The sequence below is a fragment of the Petaurus breviceps genome, unplaced genomic scaffold (assembly GCF_028583685.1).
Source record: "Petaurus breviceps papuanus isolate PSGF00001 unplaced genomic scaffold, PetGlider_PUasm1.0 189, whole genome shotgun sequence".
In the NCBI taxonomy this organism is placed as follows: Eukaryota; Metazoa; Chordata; class Mammalia; order Diprotodontia; family Petauridae; genus Petaurus; species Petaurus breviceps.
The window spans coordinates 30,239,448-30,251,468 of NW_027185809.1; the positions used below are offsets into that span (position 1 = coordinate 30,239,448).

Below are 12,021 nucleotides of genomic sequence, written 5' to 3' on the forward strand. Positions count from 1 at the left end.
GGAGAGACTTAAATAAACTGATGCTGAGTGAGAAGAGCTTTGTACACAATTACAGACACATCATATCTGTGACAACTAACTTTGATAAACTGGGCCCCTCTCAGCAATGCAAGGTTATAAGACAACTTCTAAAGACTCATGATGGAAAGGGATATCCACATCTACAGAAAGAACTGCAGAGTCCGATTGCAGATTGAAGCAAACTACTTGCTCTCTCTTTTGTGTTTTGTTCTGTTGCTTCTTTCTCTTTGTTCGCTCCATTGGTTATAATTCTTCTTTACAATTTGACTAATTTTAATGTGAAGGTATTTGTAGAACCTATATTGGATTACATGCCACCATGGAGAGGAGGGAGAGGAGAAGAAGGGGAAGACAATTTGGAATTCAAGAGATTGTGGAACTAAATGTTGTAAACTAAAAGTAAATAATTTTTAAAAAAAGAAAAAAAATAGACTAGTCTAAATGGCAAAAGAGGCCCAAAAAATCCGATGAGAAGAATACCTTGAAAAGCAGAATTGGCCAGATGAAAAAGGAAATCCAAAAGCTCACTGAAGAAAATAATTCCTTAAAAATTAAAATGGAGTAATCAATCACCTATAACATTGTAGTGATGAGAAAAAAGACAATTTATTTCAGAGATAAAATTAGGAAAATCTATTGGATTGATGAAAAATACATTTTAATTGCTTACCATATGCCCAGCTCTATGGATACAATTACAAAAGTGAAGTATTGCTTAACCTCAAGGACCTCGCATTAAATAGAGAGAGACAATGCAAAGAGTGGAGTAGTGGAGATGGAAATCACAAGGATCATGAAAGCAGTCAAAGGGGAGGTTGATTGGAGAGCACTTTCCAATAGCAATGGCAATGTTAATTTGATTTTGGTTCTCATTCAGAAGAAACACTCTAAATTCCCATTCCCCTAAACAATCCAACTTTCACACTTGAGAGTTCTGAATTCCTCATAGTTCCATGAGCTAAGCAGTAAACCTGGGAGTAATGGGTTGCCCATCAGATGAATACAGGAAAGGCCTCATATTTTATTGTTTAAGTTGCTGTCATATTTTGCCACTAGGCTCTAGAGATGCTGCTTCTTGGGAAGAAAGGGTGAGGTCACTCTGTCTAGAGCAGGCAGGACCCATCAGCTTAGTGTTCAAAGTCTAGAATTTGGTGGTATGGGGAAGCTCCATGTCTACAACAGGATTGCCACAGCTCAAAAGTCTGTTGTGAGGGGCAGCTAAGTGGTGCAGGGAATAGAGCCCTGGAGTCAGGAGGGCCTGAGTTCAAATTTTGCCTCAGAACTTGACACACTTACTAGCTACATGACCTTGGGCAAGTCACTTGACCCCAATTGCCTTCCCCTCCCCCCTCAAAAAAAGGAAAGAAAGTAGAAAAAAGTCTGTTGTGATGGGAGAAGGGAAAATCTTCAATTTCCCAAGTCCTACTGAAGTGGTATACAAAAAACTCCAAACAAGATACTGCAGATATCTAATACATACAGCTTGCTTTTCTTTTTAAATATATAATTAATTCAACCTGTAGCTTTCAAAACTATCCTGGTTTTTTGTGTATGTGTGTTCCTTTCTGACCATCTTACTGTTCTCTTCATTTGTAAGATATATCTCAGTGACCTCAGTATATATTTCAGTGGTATGTCTACTGTGGTATACAAAAGTCTCAAGTAAATCAGACATTTTCTTATTAGCTCATGAGACCATAGTTTTAGATTTGGAAGGAACCTCAGAGGTCTTCTAATTCCTTGTTTTGCATATGAGGAAACTGAAAGTCAGAAAGGTTAGCTAGGACACATAGGTAGCAAGTGAGAGAGGAAGGATTTATACATAAATAAAGTTCCTACCAACAGACTTCCCTGGAATTGTCAAATGGTTCAACATCAGAAACATATCATTTTATCGGTGTCTATGACACAAAGGAGAATGTACTGCTATCTGCTTTGCTACTGCACCCTAAGCATCAGGTGGCCTTTCCACACTTGCAGCTGAAACCCTTTATATATGTTCTCTCTTGTGTATGTGAGAGATGTGAGTTTGCCAAGCCCTCTTCAGAACTTCCCATTCTCCTTTGGTGTCAACCTGTGATTCCAAGAAACTGTAGCATACTCCATAGCCAGACCCCAGTAAAACCCATCTCACAGACAGGCCAAACATGCTTGAGGGATTTGGGTATAGTTGTCTGCATTAAATCAGCGTCTGAGAGGAAATGCCACTATCTACTCAGAGGAATGTGATCCTGTACTGTCAACAGGTGGAAGTCTACATTTGGTAACGGCGAAGGGACAATCTTAGCCTCTGTCTGGGATGGGATCCCTCCTGGCTCCGTTTACCCATGAGGTTCCTTTGAAAAGGAATGTTTCCCACCAATTCCTGAGTCTAGCTATGAGATGGAACAGATGCTGCACGATTGGATATCTGTAACTGTACCTGAATTTATACAGAGCCAAGGACGTCTTCTCCTGGCACATTTGGAATGTCACATGTCCCTGCTTTTTTTCCTTCTATAACAGGTTTCTATGCTCAGAGCAAGTGATCAGTAAAAGCTATGAGCTCTTTCATGTTAGCTTATTGGAAAATTAACATTTTTCATCTAGAGTTAAAACATGTACAGAAAGTTATGCAAACTGCTTAAGATCATTTAAAAGTTTTCAATTAACTTCCTTCATAAAGGTTTAGTGATCATTGAAATTGTTTTGAAGAAGGAAAATATTTTTAGAAGAAATTTTTAAAATTTCTAGTGTGATTTTAAGAGAGCCACTAAAACCTCCATTTGCAAGACATGTTTCTTGCTAAATTGATAATTGTAAAGCAGAAGAGAACTTGCTGTTTTAATCTGCATTTGTAGTTATTCCATCATCTAAGCAAGTGTTAATATTTGTAACTGAATGCATATGTGTAAAAATTCACTCCCCTTTTTGAGATTCTGTTTGGTACTCCACCTCCTATTGTATTTCGGGTGGTGAATGCTGTCATGTATGATTGTTAATGATTTACTTCTCAAGTCCCTCCAAGCTCTCCAAGACATCCAGGACACAGTCCGAGCGGTGTATCAGACCACTCTGCTGTTAAGGTGGCCGGAAGAAAAGCCTGGATCCACCCCGACCCACCAGACCTGTGGGTAACAGAGCCAGCCAGTGATTCACAATTGAAGATTAAGAGACTGTCCTGACGCTCCTGTTCCTGGCACTCCTGCCTTTGGCCGGTTCCAACTCCTATGCTCCCACCTTGTGCTCTTGTACTTTTACTAAGACAATTGATGGGACTCTAATTTCAAAAATGTGACTCATGGCCAGCCCACACTTTTTCCTTTGATCACTGTGCCCCAGATTCATGTTGTTTCCCTATACAGGCATGTATTCTGCGGGGACCAATGATGCTGCTTGTGGAGACGTGAGCAGAAGAGCAGCCTTTGGTCAACCCAGTTGTATGTCTGCCCTGAGGATGGGTCTCCCGATTGTGGGGGATAGGGAAATATCACTGTGTCAATTGGGATTGTGTAACCATTGCTGACTGGGTCTCCGGTGGCAGCTGTGACCACCACATTTTGTTGCACAGGAAGGGACCCCGGGGTCTTGTTCAATGCACTCCGGTGCCGAGGGCTCTTATTCCCACTGATCCCAACCCAGTCCTCAACCCACCTTGTGGTGGCAATCGAACCCCGGATGGCCCCCCTGTTTCACCCATTACCATCACCCCTGCAGACTCGGGCAGCTGACTGCTTGTATACAAGAACACCTTTTTGCTGGCAGCCCCCATTTTAGTCCCTATCCTAGTTGGCCTTGGTATGGCAGGATTGGCAGCAGTGGGTACCACAGCCCTAGTGCAGGAGAGCAGTCCCCTGGACTCAGTTGAGTCCAGTTTCAACTCTGAACAAGAAAAAGGGGGAGTGAAGTGCCCATCAGAAATTATACACCAAAGCTCCCTAAAACCTGCCAGAAGGGGCCCCTACCAGGGTCCCTGGAAACCACCTGATAGGGCATAATAGTAAAGGAATGTTTCACCTGTGTTGCTAGAAATATACCCTAGATACAAGTCTGTTCTTGTTAGGTACCCAAGGCTTTACTAGAAATGGTACCCTCCCCCCCCCTTGGAACCACATTTTGTTGATTAGCAACACCTAGCTCTATAAAAGTGTACCTTTCAGAAGATTCAATGCTGTCTTCTCTATTGGGGAGGCAGTCACCAGCTGGTTAATAAACACTCCTAAATTATAATTGGCTTTGCTGTCCTGTTATTTCTCAGATGTCCACTACAATTTGACCAGACGAGACTCTGGGCAGCCATTGAGCCCCCTGGCTTTGAAAACCCAGATGTTGATTCTTCCCTGTCTGGTAACTGACTAGGTATGGATGTAATGGTCAGGCAGCTGGAAGCCTGTCTGCTGATCTGTTTCTCTGTATTTTTTATCTGCTTGTAACCTCTATTCTCTGAAGTTCGGGGTGCTGACCTTTTTCCCCTGAACTAGGTAAATGACATGTTTGATTAAAGCAAGATTGTTAACCCATTTTGAGTTGCTTTGCTTTAGAAAAGCAGATCTAGGAACCTGTAATAGCAGCCACCCTGGGTATCCTAGGGTGCTTGCTGCTACACTGGGCTTGGGGGAAATCAGGGTGTCCTGATCAACTCTCCAAGCACCACAATAGCCTTGTGATGTAGATACTATGTACATGTACAAGGCATCCCAAAAGTCTTAGTGCGGTTTTTATAAGCTTTAAACCGAATTAAGACTTTGGCGACAACCTATATTATCAACCCCATTTTAAAGATGACACCACCTGGCCAAGGCTGCAGTGTATCCCTGGAAGTAGAATTCTCATAAACGATCTCTACTAGACTAGGGTCAGCAAAAGAGTCCAGAAGGGTTCCAGGTGTCGAGAGTCAGAGGGATAAGCCCCAGCTGCCTAGCTCAAAAGTTTGCTTAGCACCAAGCAGCAAATTCCCTTAAAAAACAAAGAAGCATTTTTTTCCCCGGACCTTTCTGGCTATTGCTGCACAGTACTAAAGACTATGGAGCCCTCCACTAGGGGGTTTTCAACATGGCTAGTTACTCTACTACATTCAAAGGCAGGTAATCTGTTTGGGAGTCATACCAAAAATGTTGGAGCTTCCCTTAGAGGGGAAGTTGCACACCTTTGATTGAAACAATCAAGAAAGGGTGGAAGAGAGGAGGTTGGGTTGGTGTGCTGGGGAAAGAGGTCTATATGTTCCAGCAGAAATAGGGGTGTGGTTTAAATCAGGATCAAGTGAACTTAGAGGCAGGGCTAGACTGAGAGGCCTTGGGATTCTTTGGAGCAGAAAAAAGGGAGTTAAGATATGTAAAGTTAGGTGTAGGAGTGGAGATTTAAATGGGGGAAGACAGGGCCAAGTCTGATCATGTCAGTCCTAAGGAATCATAGAGGTTGTCAGATGAAACAAAAAACTCTCTATTTAGATTTGTGTTTGGAAGATGCAAGGGAAGAGAAAGGATACATTCAAGGAAAATGCAAGAAAAGATAGGGAAATGAGTTAAGAAACCTAATTGGGTTGTGTAAGTAGAACCACATACAAACATGGAAGAGATGGGGGAGCATCTAAACTGGTCAGAAGAGGGCAGAATGAAATCACAAATGATTTGGTGTTGAGACACATTCAACTCAACAGAGATACAAATAGGAATGAGGAAAAAGGGAGAAGTATATGTAGGGAGGGATTAGAAAATTTCTTTTCTTCAATACGGTGGTAGATGGGAGAGGGAGAAAATGCATTTCTGTTCATTTTTTTTAAAGATACTATTTCACATACGAAATGTTGCATGCACTTTAAAATGAAATCACTATCTTGTTAATTTTTATAATAAGAAGCATTTTATAGCACTTTATAGTTTTCAAAAGGATTTATAAATATCTCATTTTATCTTCACAACAACCCTGTGAGGGAAGTGCTATTCTCATTCCCATTTTACAGATGAGGAAGTTAAGGCAAACAGAAATTAAGTAACTTGCCCAGAGTCACAGGGATAGTGTCTGAGGCAGAATTTGAACTGGAGTCTTTTTGCCTTCTGGTCCAACACTCTGTCCACTGTATTAACTAGCAGCCCTTGAAGTAAATTAAGTAAAACTACTATTATTTTTACTTAATTTACTTCTTTCACTCTGTTACAAAGACCTCTTATAAAGTGGGAGTAAGCTGTAAATGTCATGTAAAAACAAAACACATAAGTTAACTTATTTTTAAATTTTTCAATGGCTTTCTTTTGTTTCTAGGATAATATACAAACTTCTCAGCCTGGCATTTAGTTCATGTGTCTCAATCTCACTGACACCTTCACTTTTGTTAATCCTTTTTTTTTTTTAAAGCAATCGGGGTTAAGTAACTTGCTCAAGGTTACACAGCCAGTTATTTCTGGGTGTGGTGCTAAGTATCTGAGCCTGGATTTGATCCCCAGATCATCCCAACACTGGGGCCGGTGCTCTTACTGAGCCACCTGGCCACCCTGTTAATCACTTCTTTGTCCTCAATTTACCTCATGTTTTACTTTGAGGGCAGATATTATTTTGTTTTTGTTTTTGTATTAGCAGAACTAGTGCAGTTTCTTGGATATAGTAGATGCTTAACAAATGTTTGTTGGATGAAATCATGTATCAGAGAGTTAAATGTTTAAATTTATTCATTGAGAGAACCCTATGGAGAATATTCCTTCTAAGTGTGAAGAGAATTTGTTGATTGGAACTGTTACTGGATGTCTTGAACAGATTTGTATGAAATCATGCAGAGCAAATTGATAAATAGGAGAAGAATATATATATATATATATATATATATATATACACACACACATACATAATTACTCTAGTGATATATAGCAACCCCTTGTGCCCCTCCATCATCCTCCCAGTTGGAGAGCAAGAAAATAGATTTCTGTTACTTAAAAAAAATAGATACTCTTTCATCAATGTGAAATATTCCATGCATTTTCAGATGAAATCACTATATTATTAATGTTTATAGTAATAACCAGCATTTATAGTTTGCAAAATGATTTATAAATATCTCATTTTATCTTCACAAATATCCTGTGAGGTAAGTAGTACTCTCGTTCCCATTTTACAAATGAGGAGAGTGAGGCAGTGACTTGCCCAGAGTCACAGAGCTAGTGTCTGGGGTTATATTTGAAGGTTGAGTCCTGTGGGGGACAAAGACCCAAGGTGTTCTCTATATCAAGATACCTAAAGTAATCAGTCAATAAGCAGTTATTAAGTATTTACTATGTGGAAGGCTGTGCTAAGTCTGATGATGTAAAGAAAGGCAAAAATACAGTCACTGCCTCAAGGAGCTCACAGTCTAATGAGAGAGAACAAAAAATGTACATGCAGGGTAAACTGGAGATAATCGCTGAGGGAAAACACTAATATTGAGGGGCCTCAGGGAAGGCTCCTTGTAGAGGGTGGGATTTTAGCTGAGACCTGAAGGACACCATGGAAACCAGGAAGGAGAGGTGAGGCTTGGGGGACATTCCAGAGCATTCCAGGCTTGGGGGAGAGCCAGAGAGAATGCCCAGAATCTCTAGATGGGATGTCTGATTGCAGGAACAGCAGAAAGGCCAGTGTCACTGCATCTTAGAGTATGTGGGGGTGAGTAAAGTATAAGAAGGCTACTAAGGTAGGAGGGGGATAAATTATGAAGGACTTTATTATTTATATATATATATATGTATGTATGTATGTATATATCTTTTTTTAAGCAATTGGGGTTAAGTAACTTGCTCAAGGTTACACAGCCAGTTATTTCTGGGTGTGGTGCTGAGTGTCTGAGCCCAGGATTCAATCTCCAGGTCGTCCCAACACTGGAACCGGTGCTCTTACTCGCTGACCCACCTGGCCGCCCCTAAGCAATTGGGGTTAAGTAACTTGCTCAAGGTTACACGGCCAGGTGTTTCTGGGTGGGTGCTGAGTGTCTGAGCCCGGGATTCAATCTCCAGGTCTTCTCAACACTGGAGCCGGTGCTCTTACTTGCTGTGCTACCCGGCCGCCCCTATGAAGGACTTTAAAAGTCACACAGAGGATTTTATAGTTGATCCTGGAGGCCCTAGGGAGCCACTAGAGTTCATTAAGAGATTGGGGTGAAGGTGACATAATCAGAACAGCACTTTAGAAAGATCAGCTTATTAATTGAGTGGAGGATGGATGGAGTGGAGTGGAGAGAGATAAAGAAATAACAAGAAACCTATTACAACAGTCCAGGCATGAGGTTATGAGGGTTTGCCAAGGTTATGGAAATTGTTGTTTGTCTCTCATTCTCAGAAGTGGTTGGAGTGGGATCTCATGCCAAGTTCGTGCTTTTACTCTGCCATCTTGGCTCTGCCCCTCTGGATTTCATTCTCAACAAGACCATGACATCAGGTAGGTGATGCCATGGCTTGTAAGTGAATTGGATTTAAGTGAGGAAGACTGTGTAAAGTTACCAGCCTCACTTTCTCCTCTGGAGCCATCTGGGTCCAGTGGTCAGATATAGTTAGGACCATTAGAGATGGCCTCCAGGGTTGTGGTCATGTCAGAGGGGCACAATGAAGGGAAGGAGCATAAAGTATTTGCTGAAATAGCATAGTAAGAACAGTGACAACAAAATATCTCCACAAACCTAGGGCCTATAGTTCCCTAAATACACTTGGCATCAGAGGAAGAGAGAATACATAGAGGGAACTCATATAACTAAGGATTAGGGTTAGTGTGTGTATACATATATATGTGTGTGTACAGGTGTACATAGACATAGGGCACAGGATCAATTGAATAGGAAGGGATGATATTTAAAAGGTGAAATTGAGAGGTGAGAGAGGAATATAATGAGAGGAGATAGGGAGAGACAGAATAGGGTAAATTATCTCATACAAAAAAGGCAAGGTGGGGTGGCTAGGTGACACAGTGAATAGAGCACCAGCCCTAGAGTCAGGAAGACTTGAGTTCAAATCCAGCCTCAGGCACTGAACACATACTAGCCATGTAGCCTTGGGCAAGTCACTTAACCCCAATTAGCCTGCATTCTTGGAACTGCCACTGTTCCAAGAGGTCCCATTTGAGAGGTCAGTTCTTTAGCCAGCATTTGGAGTGTGGTTGATGCCAGGTCCGGGGTGATATGTCACAGTTGTAAACAGGAGGTGATATCCAGCTTAAGCGATCAGGCATCTATGGGGGTTAGGGGAGGGTACAAAACAAAAAGGCAAGAAGAAACAAGGAGACCATAACCAGAAACAGGGTAGACATAGGGTCAGCCGTGTTTCTGGCATCCATGAACCCACTATTGTAGCCTCAATCATGATAGAATATGTGAGTTAAGGGTACAATTTTGTAATCATCTTCTCCGGAATAAACAATAGTTATGGTATTATCCTTCCAATGTGCTGTGGCTTCCGTTTTACCCATACTTTAGCTCCCAAGTTTATCCTATCAGCTTAACCAAATCCTTCAGTTCATTGAATGAACATATTTTCCCCTGAAACATGATACTCAGTTTTGCTGAGTAGGTGTATCAGCAATGCCATATTCACAATGCCTATGGAAATTACAGATATGCTGATATAATTATCCATCACAAAATACATCATGCTTGCCATATGGGGGAATAAGCTAGAAAATTTATTAAGATACCAAAAGACTGAGTCCCAAAACCAGAAAGTGAAAGCCAATAGAGTAGTTATGAAATTGGCACAGGTAGATAAAGTAGAAAGCACCCACATTCTCAAGCCATCAAAATAGAACAAGGAGGACAGTGTCATATATTCACTGATTCATGGGCGGTAGCTAATGGGTTAGCTACATGGATGCCCATGTGGAAAAATTAAAATTGGGAAATTCATGGCAAACAAGTCTGGGGCAAAGAATTATGGGAAGATATCTGGAACATGTCTTTGGTCACTGACTTGTCAGTTTTTCATGTAGATGCTCACGTGGCCCCCACCAAACCAGAACGTGAGTACAATGCTCATGCTGATTGACTGGCAAAGATTGCTACTGAACATATTGTCCCTACTTTGACAACAACTGATGATCCGGTATTAGCAAAATGGGTCCACCAAACAGCAGGCCATTTGGGGGTCCAGGCCACACACCAGTGGGCACAAGATCGAGGTATTAGTATCTCTCATTCACTGTTAAAACAGATAGCAGAAGAATGTCATATATGTCAATTGGAAAGGGAGCGAACTGTTCTTCAGGTAGTAACTGGAGAGATAGCAAGAGGAAAAGTCCCAGCCCAAATCTGGCAAATAGATTATATTGGTCCACTACCACTGGATAAAGGATGCAGATTTATATGTACTTGTGTTGATACCTATTCAGGTGTACTAGTAGCTTGTCCTTATAAGAATGCAACCCAGAAAAACACTTGTAAAACTCTAGATCTCATAAGTCTATATTATGGAACCCCAATGCAGATTCAAAGTGACAACGGGTCACATTTCAAAGGCAATGAAATGAAGAAGTATTGTATACTAAACAATATAGAATGGATATATCATATTCCATATTATCCAGAAGCATCTGGGTTAATTGAAAGAATGAATGGATTAATGAAAGGACAGTTGAGGAAGTTAAGTTCCAATAATTCATATCAACATTGGAAGGATAATTTGTTCATGGCTTTACGTAATTTGAATAATAGACCACTGGGAGGAAGTACACCTCTAGCCAGAATGATGACCCCCAATCTGCAAATTAGAAAACAACAAACACAAAGTACATAGCATTATCACTTCAGTTCAAAACAAGAGTTCAAATAAAGTTCTGGGGGGGGGGGGCGGTGTCCTTCCCCTCACACAGCTCCAGCCCCTGCTTCCAAGTACTGAGAGGGGGCTGGGCAACAAAACCAACAAGGTGGGGTCCCTGGGGATCCAAGGCACTTCATCCCACCCACCATAGTCACAAGTCCATCCTCCCCCTGGGTCCCAAACTGTGGAATGCAGCAAGGAAACACATTCAGTGCCCCTGCTTTGCTGCTCAGTTCTTATCTTTTCCTGTGGCTGAATTCTGAACTCCTGGGTTCCTTCCCCTCCCACAAGCAGCAGCCGCTCCTGGCGTCTGCCCAGGTCCCGATGCAGGCAGCTCACCATTCCTGCTCTCAGCTCAGCAAAGTCTGCATGTAGGCCATTCTTCTCTCCTGGCCCATGGCTCCACAGAGTCACAGCTACCACAACTGGGAAACAAACAATTATCCCAGTCCCCATACTTTCCTTTTACTCTGCAGATCCTGTTCGTGACACCATTTTGTGGCGGCAAGCACCCCAAGTGTCCACAGGGTTGCTGCCAGCACAGGTTAAACATCTGGGTTTTTTTCAAAGCCGGGGGTCTCCAGACAATGGCTTCCCAGAATCCATATCAAATCACAGAACACTTCTCAAAGTGAGCCCCCAAAACAAAGCTACACATCAGGGCTTATATAGCCTTCTCCTGGCTCAGAGAATGTAACAACCTTATTGACTCACTGGCCAATCAAGAAGTATCTACTGAAAAACAAGCCTCCCACCCCAGGCTTCAGGTGCACTTTAGCCTAGGGGCAGGGAAGATCTTCCAAATCTGCATTCCCATTACAGTAGGTGATTCTTGGTTTTAATCCACCGGAATATCATATTCTTTGATCCCTTAATATGGAAACTACTAGATCTTGTGTTATCTTGATTGTGTTTCCACAATAGTCGAATTGTTTCTTCTTGGCTGCTTGTAATATTTTCTCGATCTGGGAACTCCAGAACCTGGCTATAATATACCTAGGAATTTTCTTTTTGGGATCTTTTCCAAGAGGTGATTGGTTAATTCTTTCCATTTTTATTTTGTCCTCTGGTTCTAAAATATCAGGGCAATTTTCCTTGAGAATTTCTTGAAGGAAGATTTCTAGGTTCTTTTTTTTTATCATGGCTTTCAGGCAGTCCAATAATTCTTAAATTATCTCTCCTGGATCTATTTTCTAAGTGTAGCAGCAAGCACCCCTAGCGTCCTCAGGGTTTGCCGCCACCACAGGTTCTTGGATCTGCTTTG

At 41.7% G+C, this 12,021-nt stretch overlaps 1 protein-coding gene across 15 annotated transcripts in view; it reads left to right on the forward strand.

Annotated features, from left to right (window-relative positions):
* LOC138164389 (exonuclease 3'-5' domain-containing protein 2-like) overlaps nucleotides 1-4,666 on the forward strand; it is a 69,067-nt gene extending 64,401 nt beyond the window's left edge. For 6 of the 15 annotated variants that reach the window (XM_069092156.1, XM_069092157.1, XM_069092154.1 and 3 more), the window contains one exon: nucleotides 2,268-4,663. In XM_069092156.1, coding sequence (XP_068948257.1) covers nucleotides 2,268-2,308 — 41 coding nt within the window. In that variant the 3' untranslated portion in view covers nucleotides 2,309-4,663. Of the gene's footprint in view, nucleotides 1-2,267 lie in introns of all 15 variants that reach the window. The other 9 variants (XM_069092147.1, XM_069092151.1, XM_069092146.1 and 6 more) reach the window with 3 other exon arrangements.
* Nucleotides 4,667-12,021: the final 7,355 nt, after the last annotated feature.